General features: G+C 45.4%; 1 protein-coding gene across 1 annotated transcript in view; it reads left to right on the forward strand.

Annotated features, from left to right (window-relative positions):
* The first annotated feature begins 2,838 nt into the window (after positions 1-2,838).
* Positions 2,839-19,782, forward strand: part of LOC144781817 (uncharacterized) — a 31,700-nt gene continuing 14,756 nt past the window's right edge. The window contains exon 1 of the mRNA XM_078660832.1: positions 2,839-3,732. Within this exon, the coding sequence (XP_078516958.1) occupies positions 3,211-3,732 (522 nt within the window). The 5' untranslated portion in view covers positions 2,839-3,210. The remainder of the gene's footprint in view (positions 3,733-19,782) is intronic.

Raw genomic sequence — 19,782 nt, forward strand, 5'->3', positions numbered from 1 at the left:
AAACCACTACGAGCCCTCACGAAGGCAGACTCTACCTGGCAATGGGTTCAAAAGAGGAAGAGGCCTTCCAAGGAATAAAGGACGCACTCCTAGGGGAAGCCACCCTGGCGTATTTCGACCCCACAAAGCGGACTGAAGTACTGGTAGACGCAAGCCCCGTAGGACTAAGGCAGTCCTAGCCCAAGAGCGTGAACCTGGACAGTGGGTTTCTCTTGCTTTCGCCAGCAAATCCCTCGCCCCAACGGAAACAAGGCACACCCAGATCAAGCGGGAGGCACTCGCCATCAAATGGGCCTGTAATCATTTTCATCTATACCTCCAAGGACACCCCTTCACGATGGTTACTGACCACCAACCTCTGGTCCCATTTTTCAAAGGGACAGCGCCACATCCTACCCCGCGCATCGATCGCTGGGCCGTCCAGCTGTAGCCATATGAGATGGAAGTAGTTTACCGCCCAAGGCCAAAAACGCCACCGATTTCCTTTCAAGACACCCACTCCGGCGAAGGGACTCGAGGAAGACGAAGAAGGAGAAGAGTTTGCCCACTGGGTGGCCCTCACGTCGTGTCCCCAGAGTATGTCCCTCGACGAGGTGAAGGAAGCCGGTGCCTCAGACGAGGTATACATCAAAACGCTAGAAGCTGTCCAAGAAGGCTCGTGGACGAACTACCTCCGCCAATCAAACTCCTGGAATCCAGAAGCTCGAGAACTCCTCACCAAAATGTGGCGAATCCGTCATGAACTGAGTGCCACCAATGACGGCATCCTGCTAAGAGGACCCCGTCTGGTCATCCCTCAGAGCCTCAGGCAGCGGGCTGTCCAACTGGCCCACGGAGGACACCAGGCAACCACGAAAACTAAGTCGAGAATGAGGGAAGTCTGGTTCCCGGAACTTGAGGAAATGGTAGAAGACTACGTCCGAAGGTGCTCATTGTGCCAGCTAACGAGTGGTTCAAAGAAGCCAATCCCGATTATCACCGAAGAAGCCTGCACAGCACCCTGGTCCAAAATAAGCGTAGACTTTGGGAGTTTCCCAGGGGGAAGCCACACCCTGGTAATCATAGACGCATACTCAAAGTATCCGGTGGTCGAGCCCATAGCATCAACGGCGTTAAACCACGTCGGGCCCGCACTAGAGAAGATCTTTGCCATGTTTGGGTTCCCTCCAGAAGTGCGCAGTGACAATGGTCCCCCATTCCAAGGGGCGGAGTTTGCTACTTTCCTCCGTCAACGAGGCATCTCGCACCGCCGCATCACACCACAATGGCCCCAAGCCAACAGAGACGTAGAGCGGTTTATGTGCACACTCAGTAAGATAGTAAGATGTTCCGCATAGCCGTTGCGGAGCAGAAGGACCCGGAACACAAGCTACACGAATTCCTGAGAGAATATCGCAGCACCCCTCACTACATGACCCAGAGGAGCCTGTGGGCCCTGATGTTCCACGGCCCTCGCAGAGACTTACTCCCCACCTGCCCGGAGTGGTCACCACCTCCTCCAGATGTGGAAACAGTACAAGAGCGGAGGAGGCAACAGAATCAGGAAGCCAGTGTTCGACGTTGAGCTACTGAAAAGAGACTCAGCCCAGGAGCGACAGTCCTCCTACGCCACCGGCGGCAAGGAGGAAAATTCCAAACGCACTACGAGCCAGGCACCTGGACTGTCACCGCAAGCCAGGGTACAATGGTGACCGCCCGAAGAGGCAAGGAAGAAGTGTCAAGGAATATATCATGGTTCAAAGAGGTCCCGCCAGGACAATGCCAGGACACCTCGAACCCCGCTCTAAACCGTGTGAACCCCCGTCAGTAGCCGAAGGAGGAGGAGAGGAACCCTTCAGTAGCCAGGCCAGTGGGATCCCGGAGTCGCCTGGCTCCCCTACCCACGAAGTGAACTCAGAGGACCAGAGCCAGAACAGTTCCGGAGGGCGTACTGGCACCCAGCGGTACAGCTTGCGGCCAAACCCAAGCCCAAGCAAGAGCCTCAAGGACCATGCATGCTGAGCAAGCCGAGGGCCCGTTGGCCGGCATTCACGCAGTTACTGTGTGCTGATGAGTGACGCCTAAAGACTTTCTGTTGTGAAATGCTCATATATGTGTTGTCATCAAGTTGTTTGCATTCAAGGACCCGAGTTGGATAGGATGTAGTGGTAGGGAGTCTAGTCGTTTTACGCTGACATGCACCCCACGTGCGCAGGCCAGGCGTGGCCTGCAGGGATTCAATAAATAGAGGGCGGCCGCTCGAGGACGTCACTTCCCATACTAGCACCACGGTGTGGTGTCCCTTATTGCCTGCCGCATGCCACAGGGAGTTCCCCCATCACAATACCCATGCCGCTTCCGTTCTAATGAGTCGGTACATGCAAGATGGGTATTAAACCATCTGGTGGTATTTGTTTTTAGCTGAAGGGGCAACTTACTTACCAGTTCTGATTTAACATATCTACTGCATTGGGCTGACAGCTGTGGTACACAAATCGCTCGCAACAGTGCAAAACAATCATTGCCCGGTTCATTTATTACAAAGACTTTTAATTAAAAAGTGCGCACTTCCCCATTGAGCAAACAGGCAGCGTGGTATCAATCAGTCCTTTCATTAAAACGGGAATGTGCAGGAGGCACAGTGGATGTGGGGAAGGAACAGCGCTGCAGCCCCCACAGATAACAGGAGGGAGCCTGTAACCATCGGGTGATGTTGACTCTGTAACCCTCCGCACTTTGGCCAGCAGGCTGCCACTGGACCGTGGTGCAGTGATGTGTCAGGCGCTGCCGACCTTCGACCCCTGTTCTTATCTTTCATGATAAAAGCAAAATGTGCGCAAACAGAAGCTGGCTGACGACGGCCAAGGTGAAGCAAGGCAGCTAGCAGGCCCAGGGCATCAGCATTCACGGGAGGAGGGACCAGGGCAGGCTGACGGTTTCGGGTGGGGGGGTGGAGTCACATTCCAACAGGTGAGTCACGTGGTGACCGGCTGGGAGTTCTCCCGACTCATTACGAACAACCAGTCTGAACAGGGGCCTGGCGGAGCAGCGACACAGCTGACGCTGAAGAAGAGGCTTGGGGAAGTGAGAGCGGCCTCCCTGACATCAAACAGGAAGCGCCTCGAGTCGAGACACAACAAAAGAGCTGAAGTAGCGCACTAAAGAACGCACGGTCACCAGCTCGGATCTACTGCAAGGTCTCCCTGTGCAGACTACGCACATTCGCTCAACATGTCAACCAGCCACAGCCCCAAAAAGACCAAGCGGTCGTACTCGCTGAGAACCCCCCGCACGCCGAGGGCCCCCGCTTTCCTTGATGCCTCGGCAGGGTTCTACGACCGCCTGGAGGAAGCGGACTACCCCGACGCCTACCCGGAGAGTCACCCCACCGCAGGGGCGAGCTTCTCGAGACGCCAAGCGGACACCAATGGCAAGAGCCCCTTAATTACTGAGGAGCCCAAGGAGGTGCGAAGCAGGAGAAAGAGGAGGGCACGGAGCCTCCGGGTCACCAAAACCGAATCTCGGGTGTTCCTCGCCGAGAGCTCCATCTATGATGACCTGGACGCCGAGGCCTCTGACCAGGAAGAATCGCCAAAAGCAGGGGGAGAGCCGGCGCTTGGCGAGGCATCTCCGGTGACCTGCTACCTGGGAACAGATGATGGGCAACAGCTAATCGAGGGTTCGCCGGAGACCAAAGAGGAGAGCACAGAGAGGGAGAAGCAAAAGAGTAACAAGATGAAACAGTATAAGAAGGTAGGTTCCACCACACACTCAAAGCACTTTGACAGTTTTTGTTGTAGACTTACAACTCTATGCAGTTTGTGATTGAGGGACAATCTTCAACACTAAAATGTAATTGAAGGTCCAAATATGCCCCACTACCACCGAATGTGGTTTGATGATCTTTGTGTCTCTAAACTGAAAGGGGGTGTCAATTACTAGGCACATCTCACCACTGAACAAAGTTTTTTGACTTCCAAATATAACCAACGCCATCATGTGGTTTTTCAATAGTGCTGGGTACTCCTAAATATTCGAAGTGATGCGATAATTTCTGGCTAAGCCCCAATGTGTTTGCCCTTCTAATTAAGCCCCACAATCACTTAATATTTGTTCATTTTGAAGTAAGCCCCACTGCCCAACATCCAATCCAGTGTCCATTATTTTCCATTCTCTGGTACCTCTCCCAGCCCAGTATGGCCTCTCTAAATCTAGATGACCCTTCCACTCAATGCAGTTTGTTATTTACAGTGTAAGTCCTACTACTAAAAGGGGTTTCTCCATTTGCTGGTAAGCCCGACCACCTAATGTTGCTGCTTAGTTTTCAGGTTGTCCCACAAGCACTTAATGTGCCTATGTCATTTCAAGTTACTCCTCATCACTGCTTAATGTGATGTATCTGTTTGTGCGTAAGCCCCATAAACACCCTAATGTGGGTTATCAATTTCCAGTTAAGTTTTACCATCACTCATTGTGCTTTGCCCATTTCTCGACAACCGCAACAACAAAAAGCAATTTATCTATTTATTGATTATTTCGCTCAGTCTCCCGTACACATTCCCAACTGCCTTACCTTATGTCATTGCTCAGTGCTGTATCCTGGCTTCAATACTTCTCTCACTCTCAGGTGATTGTGAGCTTCTGCAGGCTGGCTTCAAGTTCTTCTCCACACTCATTTTCAGGGTCTTGGTTTCACAATTCACACTCACCTCAGCACTCATCAGTCTTGCTCCATTCTTGTCTCTTTATATATACTCTCTAAAAGCTCAACTCTGAAAATGTTAGCATCGACAATCCCAAGAAACATGTTTCCTTCAATAACAACCATCACTTTCAGCCTGTGCTTTTTTGATCCTTTGGAGCCAAACTTTGTCATTGATTCTTATTTCTGCGGCACCATCAGTCCCGTCGGCCCACAGCGAGGCTTATAAATGAGTCGTTTAGTATTTCTCTCTCTGTTTCAGTACTATCTCTGACTCATCTATATTTTCACTCCTATATGTAGCTATTTATTTCACCAATAACAACCAGAGCAAGGCAACAACTCTTTAACATGTTACTCTGGTCTTGATGACCGTAGCGTCAAGACATCTCTAAGGGCCATATGTATCAACACATTTCCCCATAGACACAGAATGGGCAAAACCCTTTGATACATCTGGCCCTTAATCCCAGATAGGTATGTCTGATATCACAAATTAACTCCCAAATAGATGAGATGTGCTCAAAGCTATGTCCCTCTTTGAGAAACTATGCATGGCACCAACTAGTCACCTGTTAGTGCCTGGGGAGTTAGCAAACTGAGTCTGCTGGCTTAGTTGACTATTGTGTCCACTGAAGGGGCCTGTGTTCGACCACATGGTCATAGGTTCAAATCCTGGCGGGTCCACTCAGTCTTTTCGTCCATCTGAGGTCAATAAAATGAGTGCCATTGAGTTGGCTAGCAATAAACATCTGTTACTCAGCTCCAAGATTCTTACGGGTGAATGTGCGCTTTACAAATACTCGAAATATGATATTAGTTGCTACCAAATGTTTTGAACAACTATAAACAGCTCTATTAAAGTAGAAGTGAAATGCCTCGCTTACTAGCAGATATGCCTGTCTGCTTTAATTTTGGAAACGTATGGTACTATTCACAAATTGCACTTTGTATGAGAGGAAGTACTAGTCCCTACAATATGCTGTTCACAAAGTTACGTATGAAGATCTGCACTTCCGTCTCTCCTACCTTTTCTATGCAGAGAACTTGGTGGAAAACTCCACAACGTAATTATACTGTTTAGGTGTAAATGTGAGTGGGGATGGGAGAGTGGTAGAAAAATTGGGCAAAAGTTCCCCAAAATTGGGAGGGATTTAGGGAAATGTAAAGAGAGGCTTAGGGAGGGACAGATAGTCTAATACAAACACCCACCTATAAAAGAGTAAGACTGTTATTCACATACTACTCTTCTAAAGTTACTACAGCCCTAAAGGTCACAAAACAGGTATAAATGTCCTCTAGCCCAGACTTGGAGTAAGTCAAGCACCAGACATGGCCACTCACAGATACTGAAATGCACTCCCATAGAAGATTATGTAGGTAGAGATTTAAAATAGCACCCCATAAAAAGAATGTTAAAATAATTACATTATTTCAATGTTTAATTTTATATCTAGATAGATAAGTAGATAGATATATAATATATAGAACTAATAAATATATTATTTTATAAAGTATTACTTAACATAAACACATTAAATTATATTTTTTTAATGTATTGACAATGTAAAAATATATACTAATTGAACACATTACTTTACATTACATGTGCAAAATATTAATTAAAACTAAACATGCTAGTGAGGGTGGAATTGTTTTTGTTTAAAAATAATATAAAATAAAGGATTATATTTACATTATTAAATAAACATTATATTTAAGAGTTATAGTGCTGTGACATTTTATTTTATGTTCCTAGTTGAAAAGGATTATTTTAAATGTTTTATATTTATAGTTTGTATTCATTGGTTTTGTATGCGTGAAATCTGAACTTACCATAACGTCGCTGTAACCTTTTGTTTTTTTCAGTGAATTTCTGAGTTTAAAAAAAAAATTCTATTTCCTAACGATAATGTCCCTATGACCTTTGTTTTTTTTTTGTGTGAATTTCTATGGGTTTTTCAAAACGTCAAGTGAGATGCCCATCGCAATTCATGGGGAGGGTGGCTGGATGCAGGGCCTGGCCTGTTATTGTGCTGCCCCACCTAAGCTTGCTACTCCTGTCCCCCCCATGCCATCTATTGTCCAAGTCCATCACCCTGCTCCCTCCCGCCCTGCGTGGTCCGATGAGCTCCCACCTCCCTCGATTTAGCTTGATGTCCCTACCCACACCTCCTGCCCTCTGTTGCCTATTTCTATGCCTCATTATTGTCCTCCTGCTTGGCCTCGGTGCTTAGCTTGGTGCCCCTACTCTCTTACCCCCGCCCTCTGATGTTTTTGTGCATGCCTTTGGTCCCTTCTTTTTGTCCACCATGTTCCACGGACATGCTGCTGCCCCTTCTATCTACTCTTAAGTCTTCTGTTGAGCTGCCACTGCCCCTCCAACCTGCCAAGCATGGCTGTTTCCTATTCCTGCCACCCGTCTCTGCCACCTCCACTCTGCCTGTCCAAGTTCCAAGTTGCGATCTCCTCCCTGCTGACCACCTTTGTCCATTTGCTGCCCTGTGTGGTCAGCTTCCCTCCATGGTCTGCTTCTGCCTTGCCCCCTGCACTCCGTTTTCCATGTCCAGACCCCTGTCCCCTCCCACCTGGCTTGTCTGGTCCATTGTTGTGCCCCTGCCTTCTCTCTTCTGCCCTTTATGCCATTTTGCTGCAACTATCTGTCCTGTCTATACGGCATGGTCAGCTTGCTGCCCTTGCCTCTTTCCCCTGTGTTCACTGTTGTCCATGTGCATGGCCCTGTGTCCTCCCTATTGCCTTCCATGGTCCATTGTGCTGCACTGCCATCCTGCTTGCCCTGGTGGGTGTATTGCGCTGCTGCAACCCCTGACACCTACCCTGTAAGGTCAGTTTGGTGCCCATGCCCATCTCCCTCCTGCCCTCTGTTATCAGAGATCATGCCTCTTACCCCATTCCTCCTGCCCTCAGTGATCCAATGTCAATTACGGGCCAACATTTTGAAGTTGGTAAGAGGCAGATAAAAAAAAAAAATCCTAGGGAATTGATTTTCCCCATTGACTTACATTGAAAAGAGGAGAATTCAGGCAGGTGACAGGTCAAATAAAGCCCTGTTGGGCTTAAAAACAGCGGGAGTCTCCTGCCTGAATCGAGTCTGTTGCCAGGTATGGTTGTACTGCCACTGCATTGTCCTTATGTCCTCAATGGTCTTTTATATTGCCACTGCCTGTCTTACCTGTCCTGCATGGTTGGTTTGTTGCCCCTGCCCCCCATGGTCCGTTGTGCTGCCACTGCCCCTCCCTCCTGCATATTGCAATCAACTTGTTGCCTCTGCACCCTCCTCCATGAGAGGGTTTTATTGCCATAAAAATTATGGATAGTGCTCTAAACCATTAAAAGCAGGACATATTGTCCGAGTTCTCAAATAGCGACATAGCACTTATAAATAATTGGCTATCTTTATGTTTTTTTATCTAGTTGATCACTTCATTACATTTTACACTTAAGGGAGAGGATGTGGTGTTACGGCCAGAGCTGCAGACTGTGCAACTGGGGAACAAAACACTCAAGTGATAGGCCCTATGATGATACTATCCACCTAACTACATTGGTGGAGAATCAAGATATACTGCACAAAGTGGTTCTGTGGTTGAGGCTCTCCAATACAATCCCTGTGAGACTCTGGTTTGCTGACACAAGTGATTTATTCTGCTTTGATCTTAAAATTACAAATCTTTGGAAGCTGAATTAATCTCTTCTTCTCTCTCCCTCTTGATTGAAATAAAGTGTCAGACTGTAGCTGCAATTCATGCTGCCTCCCTACTGAATCCCATGAAGATTACACCGGCAGTATGGGTTTAGACTCCTGGAGCTTGTCATCAAATCTTTTGACAGAGTATAGTGTCCAGAGAAGAACACGTTGAGCATTACACGAATTCCCACATTATCACCTTTCAGCACATGGTTTCACATGGCATCCTAATCATAGGCCATACAATGTGTTTCAACTAGATATCTTTCCCATCACAGGGCCTGTCGCATTAGTAGGTCAGCTTCTCAGCACCTTAACTCTCAAGTCAGCAAATTACACCCAAGGCTGTTGAGCTCTCTCAAAGCACAAGACCTTATGATAGGCTTAGAGCCCAACTTAGTGGGCTCTACCGGCCATTAAAATCCCGCTCCAGCGTTAAAGGCCCAAGCCAAAGGAGAGGGATTTTAACAAGGGAGGGGCCGTTAATGGCCGGTAGAACCTGCTACGGAGGGCTCTAAGGCTATCAGAATGTTCTAATTTATAAAACAAAGGCCTCACGGAGCCCGATGTGGTTGAAATCCCTTTGGGCTCTTTGAGGCCTTTGTTCACACAAACGGTTGTGAACAAACAATGGAATGTTACTCCTCCGGGTGGAATGTTACTTCTCCGGGCTTCTACCAGCCATTAGAATCCTAGAGCACTCCATTGTCTTCAATGGAGTGCTCAACATTCCAACGTTCTATTAATAGATTAAATCATAAGGGCCTTTACCCAAATCAAGCCATGTCAAACATCTCACAGTTCACCCTCTTCACACCCAACAAAAGACTACCACATCATGGGGCAGAGTTTCTGTTGAAGCCTAGATCCCCCCTCTTCCTTCTTGCCTTTTCAGGCGTTAATGCCATGGTGACTTCTGTCCCCTTAGTGCAGCAGTGTCTCTTTCCACCATTGAGCAGAAGTGCCCCATTCCACATTAGTGTAGGAGTTCCTGTATCCCGTCTGTGCAGGAATGCCCTGAGCCTCATAAACCAGGATTTCCCTTATACCCTTCAGGAAAAAGTGTCCTCTACATCCACAGTTCAGATCATCCCCCTGTACCCTTAGTGAATACTGGCCCCTGTCGCAGAAAGCACGAGTTCCCTCTTCCTCCCTGAAGGAGTGTCACGGTGCCACCAAAATCTGACTCAACACCACGGCCTGCATTTTAGGGCAGTAGCGTTTATCTGCGCCTGATCCCTTAGTGATGGGCGTCCCTCTGCTTCGTGACACGCGACTGACTGCCAAGGCATAAGCCTTTCAGATCCCATCAGTGAGAACTTTAGGAAATTCAATTCCCAAGTTGGGCAAGGCTTGCTCCGGCCTGTTGTTTATCGAGACGTGAAACTGATGCAGTGACGTGAAGTTGTGCAATGTCTTAGCCAAAAGGGTGCTTTATTACTACAGTCGCTGGTTAAGTCTAGAAACCGCAGGCTTATTCGTGCCGCCCGCAGCTGACTCTCAGATATATTTATAGAACAGGAGCACGACAGTCTTGCCTGTCATTGTTCTTGCGCCATGACGCACTAATGTCGGAACGAAACTGCGGTATCTCCCTCTGAATTACACAAATCGGCTCCCGACCACAAAATAGCTGGCTTTTGACGCCCACCTACCACAACACCCTTCACCCAAGCTTTAACAACCTCTCCGGGTCCCTAACCTGCATCAGAAAGGTTTAACTGCGATGTCTAGAAGTCACCTCACTAGAGAGATGCCGAGGGCCCCAGAAGTGCTGCCTTCTTTCTTTTATGCAGAAACCTTTCTGGGGCATGGTGGATTGAAATAATGACCTTGCCAGAACGAGAATAATAATAAAAAAAGTAGTTAACGGAAAGCACAGGGAACTGGGCTAGATGGAAACAGGCATGTTTTCCAACAGGCCAGTTGGGATGGGCAGAAATGTAATCAGTCACGCGATAGGCAAATCAGGTGATTTTGGCCTGCCTCCCACTGTGCACATCAAAGGCTGCGGGCACCAGGACCTGCCTGTGCATTTTTTTGCGCACAGGGCCTTATGGGCATAGTGGTACCTAAAATCCAAGGAGTTAGATTTAGAACATTGCAAAAGAAATCACTGAAAAACGTAGTTTCGGATACGTTATAGTTTCTTTTGCTCAGAGGAGATGACAGCATGTTTAAAAAAAAAAATACTTCAGAAACCCTTCGAAAAATACAAATCAGCAGAAGTTATGCATACGATCTTGAGTTGAAAAACTCATTAAATTCAGTCGTTGAGGTTAGCTATCCAACAACAGTTTGGCCCCAGGGGTCTGTCTGTTCATGGCTTCCTCGAGCTCATCAAGGACATTAAATATCACCTCCCCTTTGACATCATGGATGTAAGTAGTGTAACTCTGTACCAACAAAAAAAACACCTACATACCAAAGACTGTCAGGCATTTTACTTACTCCCCGCTGTGCCCAGCCCTGACAATAGAACCACAAGAAGGCTGAGCGTCGGCCAGACTCTTAGGACAGCCTCGCTGCACACAGACAAAAGCCATGTGTAGTGGGTTATGGCCACACCAGGTCTAGATGCAGTGCTTGACAAAAGGCGAGCTACTAAGTGAGGACAATAAATAATACTGATTAACAATAGAAGATTCATATATTGCAACACATAACTAATTATACAAATTCAGATCCATATTGATGTGATAGGTAATGTCGGTGCCACCAGTGATGTCATCCTTGATGTCACTAGTGATATCACTGTGACCACACGTGTGATTTAATGAACATTGGAGTGAATTAAGGTTGCCTTAAGCTAACCACCGAGAGTTCAAGTGAAAATCCTACACCTTTATTCAGTGTTTAGGGTGTGTGTACATATATATATAATTCTTTTTCAGAAAATTAGGTTGCAATAGAAAATGGGTGCTTTGTAAACATTTGGGCCACAGCAAGTACATATCTATAAATATTTACTTTTTATGCAGGAAAACAGAAAGAGATGGAAAGCGTGGGTTTTAGAAACAGAACGTTGTCGTTTCCACGGCTTTCGTCATTGTTCAATAGTCACATGATTAGTCCATGGGCATATTTTTGTAGCCAGATCGTCCACAGTCCAAATTTACTTTTTTATTATACCCTACCCAGGCTTTGCTTAGGAGAGTATCGTCCCACTAAAGTCTGGCTACGATTGGGCCTTTCAGGAGGCTGAAAAACACAGGTGGGTCGTGCCCTGGTTCAAGGGTAGATCAAGTCAATATTGATCGCATTCCAGGTTACAACCTTCATGTCACAAAGCAGGTCAGTGTGTGCTTTATCTTGTAGGCCCTCCCACCTCTGCATCGCAGGCTGAGAAAAACAAGCATTGCTAAAACCAACAGGACTGGTTTCCGGCTGAATACAGTAATGACAGATCTGTGTACATAGCCAACATATGCACGTAGCTTTACAGGCACATACAACAAAAAGTGGCCCAAATTCCAATCCTCTGTGAAAGGCAGTTAGCTGACCCAAAATGTGAGGAGCCTAACACACATCCAATGGCTGAAGAGAACTGACCTAAAGCCCTCTATATGGGCCTCATTCACAAAGGTAAACATACTTTTGTGTACATTTTCTAATTTTTGCTATTTACAAACTAAAAATTACATTTTATTAATAGTAATTTTATGACTGTGGAGATTCCGCAATAAAGGCAGAGATCTCCCCAGATAGACGTAAAAAATTGGCCTGTACTATTTTTCTGAGGCTACACCACGAGTGCGGAGTCTTCACAGTTGTAAAACTAGCTTTACTAACCTTAAAATCAGTAAGCTTACACAAAAGTGTAAGGTTACCTTTGTGAACCAGACGTGTTTCCATATAGCAGGAGGAAGCCTAAAAAGAATGAAGCCAGTACAAAATTCTGGGTGCCGCCATTTTTGTGTTATTGCAGAAAGATGTTACGTCCTATGTATGCATTTTACTTCTCTGTTCTATGGCGGAAACTCTTGTGCAAATCTCAGCTCCAACAGCAAATCAAAATAAATAAGTGATCATATGCAGGTTAATGGATCTCTATCAACCACAATTGGTAACAATTGAAAACCGCGTTATGCTGGCATTAAGCACTCTATGAAAAAACTACATATTGCAATTAGTACTGCTGAGGGTTTTCCTAGGTCTGTAGATGCGCTGGTGGAAGACACCAACTTTTAATCTCAAGGTTGCAAGGGCTAGCGAGCCATGCACCCCTTACACCTAGATCTAATGAGATCCTAATCTGTGACAGTGACCTAATGTGAGCTCATTGATGTCTTTAGAGAATTTGAGTCAGTAGATGAACCTCATCGCCAGATCTTCCTCATGCAGTCATGTTTTCAGGTTACCACAGATCCCACAATCGTGCTTTGCTTTGTTTCACTTAAATGCTGTGTATCATGTTAGACAATTGCTGTACAGTTCTTAAAATGTCAGCAACACAGAGCAGGCAGAGCCCATCTGATGTATAACAGACTGACTTGCGAATTGTGGTAAAAGCCCACTCTTTCTGACTGAATGTTTTTCTCCGAGGATAAGAAGGTTTTGTCCATCGAAATAAACTGTACATGGGCACATGTTGCTTGAAGTGCTTTCAGGTTGGTGAAACCAGTGCTATGCTGTCTGTCTGACAAATACATAGCTTGTTTGAGGGTTCACAAAACCTTAACAACCCAGAATGTATGGGTGTTTGCATGTCCCTTTTACTGGGAATTTGGCAAATCTGGTTTCTGAAACTAACTTCCCCACCAGGCAAATTTCCATATCCGGTCTTAAGGTCGATGTCGACATACCCTCATGTGACCACATGCCTGTGTACAAGCTGTCCCGTGGGTGTCACACCTCCTCCCACAAGGTCATCATGCTCCGTGTCACAAGATAGAAGCTGGTTATGGAAAAGAGCTGTTGTTGAGGATTGAAGCAAAACGGACAGGGCGGATATGAGTTCCCTAATAGCGTGAAGTGGTGCTGAGTCAGCTTGTAGTTTTAAATGCGCTGAGTCAGCTGACGAGGGCATAAAGCCTGACGCAAAACCATGGGGTATAAACAGGACACTGCTTGAGGAGTCTCCTCTCAGCCAAGATGTGAGTGACATATTTCGAATGCTGGGATCTCTTTCAACCTGTATCTTCCGAGATCCAGAAATAAATGCCATTGAGCTATAATTACAGCCGTTGTCTAAGAACCAAAGGATGTTCTAGTAAGCGTAATGAACAGTGGTGCTTATAAAGACTGTCAGAGGGGAAAACGGAAGTAACGTCAGTGGGTCGGCCGACAATGCCTTCCTATCTTACAGCGACAAGAAATTGAGTTTCATTACATTCAATAATAGTAATTCCAGTTTTTTACGGAACGAGGGAACATAAAAAAAAGGAGTATAGTGTGAAACACTTGTATTAGGACAGATTACTGTAATGTGTTTGCAGGAATCTTTTTGTGTTGGGGGGGGGGGGGGGGACAGCCATTTTTGCATTGTAGTAGGAGCCATCCTATTGTGTTGGGTTAGAGGCCATTGTTTTGTAATTGTGATGTCAACCACTTAGAGTGCCAAGGTGGCTGCATTGATCCAAATTGATGCGGTGGGCATCGTGTTTGTGTGTAGGCAGCAGACATGTTGCATTGTTGTGGTGGCATAGACTGCCTTCACCACTCTTTTCACTCTCCTGATTTAGGCGAGAGACTCCCAATTTCTAAGCTCAAAATTGCTTTATTACATCTTTTTCCTGGCTAAAATTGCCTCCACTTTACTAAAATTTAATGGGGAAAATAAATTCCTCCATTTTGTTTTCAAAAGCTCACCTTTTCCTGTTTCCAAAAGTTGAAATGTGTGGTGTCTGCAGTCCTAAAAGTGAGAGAGGTGGGGGATGAGGTTTCTCTCCCGGGGCGAGAGAGGGAGAAAGAAAGAGGGATACTACATTCCAGATGACAAGCTCCCTCGTCAGTGTATATTAAACTGCCGCTTTCTCCTGAAACTGGAATCAGGACTGAGCTGTTTTGCCTCAGGGCGAACTCTCCCATTTGCTGGCGGAAGTTCACCTAATGTCTACTACGTCCCACACGCTAGATTCACCGCATTCCTCTCATGCCTGCACAGGGCCAAAATAGCACACAGGAAATAATTAGTAGGAGAGGAAGAAATCTGCATTTTTTAACCCTTATCCAAGAGCCTTGTCATGGACTAAACCATCCTGTTGTGCTTTACAACTCTGCCAGTGACCTAGAATATATAGTTACAACCGATTGAAGAGATTGTTTGGGAGACCACTTGACTCCTTTTTCGCTGGAAATGTCCCCATTGTGAACTCTCTGGGGTAGTTTATTCCTTATAATGTATAGTCACCATCATGCCACGTCCCTTGTCAATACACTATGCCATGCTCCCTCTCTAAAATGTATTATACCATGAAACACTCATACTGTCATGAACTCCAGCAACACATTATAAGAAGAGTAATCGTTTTGACATTTGTATAATGAAAAGTGTTTACCTTTTCACAAACCGACACTGACCAACATAGGGCCAGTGGGGAAGCTAAACAAAGAACACGAAGATCATATTTATAAAAACTATTCAAGGGGATAATACTGGCATTCTCTTAACAACCAGTGAAGTAACAAGTATTGTTCTCATATCTTACAATGGACCAAAAAGAGAGTAATGACCAAGTGCTCAATACAGGAATATGAAACCCCTGGTAAAGGTTAAACCTGTGCTGTTCCCCAATCTCCACCACAAGGGCCCGCATTGGAAAGCAAAATTTGCCCTGGCAAAAATACTCAAAGCATCTTGTTATTCCAGGAGGCCGCAGCTTGAATGGGGCTGTGCTGGCCTCATAGTTGGGTCATGGTCGCCTATTCAGCTATGACATCATCCTTCTAGTCTGCAGCCCACTAGAGAAATGTTGGACTGGCTCAAAGGCCAACCCAGCCTGCTAGCAGGCACTTCAGTGCAGGTGATGTCAGAGACCAAGTGCATACACATAGTGACAATTATCATTGGACCCCAGTGGAGCTTAAAGTTGGTTGCCTGATTCAATGACCTGCACTTTACTCCAATTAGTATAGTACTGCAGGGAAAATATGGTATAACATGTAGGCACCCTCACCCTGAGAGAACAGCCTCCTGTGATGACTGGAAAGGACAATGAGTCGACAAGACAAGCTATATTTATTCTAGAAAAACTGCAAATGCTTCATCTTCCTGAATGCAATTTTAGATGAATTGTAATGTATCGGATGTTCCCATATGTGATCATTCAATGCCATCCTATTGCCTGCCCTTGAATAACTACTTAGAGAATGCCCGAATACCATTTTCCACCGAGTGAATGTTTGCTTATTGTACAGGTGTGCTTGCCCTCTTTTCTTCCAGCACACCCCTGCTCTAATGTCCAGACAATTTCACAGTGGTTGGGGACTACAACAGGTGCTGCACTGTCACCCGGGACCTTGCATCGCCGCAGCACAGGATAGTCCCATGTGTGGGAGTGGTGCAAGGAGCTGAACAGCAGTGTAACTCCCAGGGTAGGCACAGTGGAGGGTAGGGAAGGGAAGGAGGGGATGTGCAGTGACAGTACAAAAGCTGAGCGGTGATTAAACACCAAATTTAGGAGAGATGGGCAGTGGACAGTGTGCAGAGCAAATATCAGGCCTTACGACGGTGAGCAATGAGTCTCGGCATGCCGATGCACACATATACATGTCACAGATAACACTTTTGCTAACCATGCACTGCTCCTCCTAATAGTTGCAGGCACGGGACACACTTTTTGTGCCTCTCTATGCTGTGCAATGGGAGAACAGAAGGGCACAGCGAAGAGCAGGAAACATGCCTTCAGGAAAGCATCGGCCAAGTAATGCTGTGGTTAGACTGTGGCATGGCAGTCAAGAAATAAAGTGGAGATTGTTGATTACGTTTTTCATATATGCAGTGGTCAGAGAAGATCTGAAGAAAATAACTTGAAAAGAGAGTCCAGCTTTTCCTTAAATTTGGAATCTGCAATTGTCCTCAAGGAGATGTTTTCAAGGCAATGCATGGTCTTGCAGGAGACATTCTACAAAGATCCTGCTGGTCATGTAGAATTTGCTTGGGGCTTGGTGAGTGGTAGTAACCATGCCATAATCTTTTGTTTCCGGTTTTCTTTGCTAATGGTGACTTGGTCCCATGGTTTTCCTCTGCTTGTTTTGGTTCTTGTAACAACATACCACAATATCAATGACGAACGGTCAACTGACAAAAAATTTAACCATAAATATAGTTTACAAAAATATCACCCCGTTGAAGTTAACAATAGAAAACCATCACCTAGTCTGTGGTCAATGTTCTTTAATAAAAATGTAGGAACTGTGCTTGTGAGTGAAAAAGGACAGGGGTCGAGGTCAAAACCATGGCTAAAAAGAAAATTATTCTGTAGCTGTTTTGTGGACCTTTCACCTACAAGTAAATGTATATATACATTATCTGTCCAACTGGTTGATTTAACTGACCATAAGCATATTGTTGTTTGGTTTGGAATCAAGCCCTATAATGTAGTAGTGCCTCATCTTGGCCACGGTTTCCTCCCTTAGTGTACTGGCGCTCCGAGCTCACTGCCAGTTTGAGACATGAAGGACCATTCCTATTGAACTTATCAACACTAGGTGGTAAGAAAGGAAGATGGGACTTTCACTCTCCCAGTTTGTCTGTGGAAACTCATCCCCGACTACTTAAATCCATTCATAACCTCTGTAAACCATGTGAGTAGTTCTTATTTCTATGTAGTGTCTTCACCTCGCCTAATTCTGACAGTCCGAGTCAATACTGTCTTTTGAAACATGGTCTAAAACATACTTGCGTGTGTACATATATTGCACTGTGGTATGTTACTCAAACTTATCCTGAAGGAGCGAGGTACTTTCACCCAAATACTAAGTCTGGTCTCAGGAACCTAAGACCCCACTCAAGATGAGCCGGACTGAGTCCACTGGTAGATCTCTAAATAATGGGCTACCTATCGGCTACTTGTACATAGGCATCCTTAGGGTCACTGAATCACTTTGCACTTTTGACCTCCGCTCCTTCTCTCTTCTACTCTGCACACTTCACTCCTCAACTGACTAACAGTCTCCTGCTCCTCCGCACCAGCTCCCACATTTCACTGTTGGCATCACAGGAGACCTCCGAATTGGCAAGCACCGGCACATTCCACACAGCATCACGTATGAACGGACCTGTCAAGCACTTCAATAAACAGTGAGAACGTTTTGGAGAGATGCAACTCCCAATCAGGAAACAAAACCGATGTTGCTTTGAGCTCTGTTCAGGCTAATAATACAAAATCAGTAATTTCAATTCTGTGTTTCCACTGTGGATGGCAAAACACTGCCTTTTACCAATCAAAGCCGAAGCGTACTAAAGAGCTAATTCTGTACATCTGTGGACCTTCAGGAAATAGTCCAAATCCGCAACATTACCCTGGCAGCAGCAGACAGAGGTGTTCTTCACCGCCCCTACCTAGCTCGGTTGCCGCTGAGGCCAAATCTAAGGCCACATATTTATTCTGAATGGCCATAACTTGTGGTGTGAGCTCATCATTAATCAGGCTTTATGAAGCAAACCAACAGCATACTTGATGTGTGAGATCACATTCTCTCTATGCTAATAACTGCATGCTTTAACCATGTCTCGTGTACCTGTAAAAGTTAAGAGCACTGGGAGGGACTGATACTCCAGTCCAAACACATTACACGTCACAACCGTCATCTAGCTCTAACGTTGTAATAAAAAGGCTGTTATGATCATTCCTTACTTCATCAACGTCAATTAAAGGGATTCATGTATAAAAAAAATCCCCGATCCCAATGAAAGATTCCTTCTTACATTTTCGTTACAGCGGAGGTCTATTTCAAAGCGCTCTATTTTGCACATGAGTAAACTGGTAAACAGAGAAACATAGTCCTCTCTCAGGACTACACAGTTTGTTAAAATGACCACAGCAAGAGGCACACAAGTCTCCCAACACCAGAGCCATCAAGTGGCCTCAAACGTATTCCATAAGTCCCCAGAACAAGGCAAATGACAATCCTCTAGTTCAGTCCAATGTAAAAAGAAAATGCGGGCCTTGAACCGCAATCAGCTCTTACCACTGACATTTCCTTAGACCCCCCCGACCTCCCTCGCCCTCTCTGCTCCCTTTGTCCTGTCCCACCGCTGACATTATGTCCTCCTGTACTCTGCTCTCTATCATGCTCTGTTCAAGTAACCAGCAAGTTTGTTTATTAAGCACCGCAGTGCCATCTAGCAGCCTCTCCAGAGGGTACTGGAGCCCAGATACTGTGGATGTCGCCCACAGAGTTGCTGTTGGCAGACTGAAGAGCTTCTTTGCTGTGGGTTGGCTCCAGTGCTTGTATGACAAAGGGAGGTGTTATCGGCGCTGATAGTAGGGATAAGGGCGAGGAGGGTATGAGGGGAAACTACTACATCCGACCTGGAATCACGCGAGGAGCGCAGTTGCTGTGCAGATTTAAATTTTGTGGTTCAAAATTCTGATTTCAGCCCCATTCTGAAAGCAGTTCCAGCACCTCGATAGCACAAACATCAACCTTGCCTGCAGAGAAGACTTGTTCATGTTCACTAACATTCACTTCCATTCTCCAACACAGACAAGAAAATATTTCAGAGAGGTGTCCGACATTTATTCTCTCTCATTAGTTTGTCGATATTTACTTCCCTTACTGTTCTTTACTTGCAACTTTTATCCCTTTTCATGTATTGATTGAGTCATACAGCCATTTCGGACAAAACTTCAGGAAATCGAGTTACAAAAAAGGTACTATCTAGCATTCTGTATATAGAAAACGAGGAATAAATTATCAAGCAATTTAAATTAATGTACTATTTATCAGTTACCTCAAGGCTAGGGTCAAGGTTAGAATTAAAGTAATTCCCTGCAAACAAGTTCAATCAAAATCAATAAAGTGTTGTTTAAATAATGTTTCATACTATTATACTTATAACCACATTCGTTTCATTCATTGCTATTTATAGTGATTAGGGTTAGCATTAACACGATTAAGAAAGACATAAAAAATATTTTTTTACGTTTGTAGTGACATTTGATAAACTAAACCAAATAGGGCAGGTTAGATTAATTTATGTGAATATTAAATAATTGAACTGAATGTAATGTGAGGTTAGGTTTAGTGTTTGAATAAAGTAGCTAATAGAGTTGTTAAAACCCTGGCAAGTGGCCTGCCAGACTAGCGATGGCTGTTGCCTTCATTCTCACATTGGATTACTGGCCGCGCAATTTAGAGATCCCCACAGGCGGCAATGAAGACACAAGTGGGCATCGTTTTGTGGCTCCAACTCAGTAAAGGTTTTTCGTTTTCAGGAAACAAA

Source organism: Lissotriton helveticus, chromosome 9 (genome assembly GCF_964261635.1).
Source record: "Lissotriton helveticus chromosome 9, aLisHel1.1, whole genome shotgun sequence".
Taxonomy (NCBI): domain Eukaryota; kingdom Metazoa; phylum Chordata; class Amphibia; order Caudata; family Salamandridae; genus Lissotriton; species Lissotriton helveticus.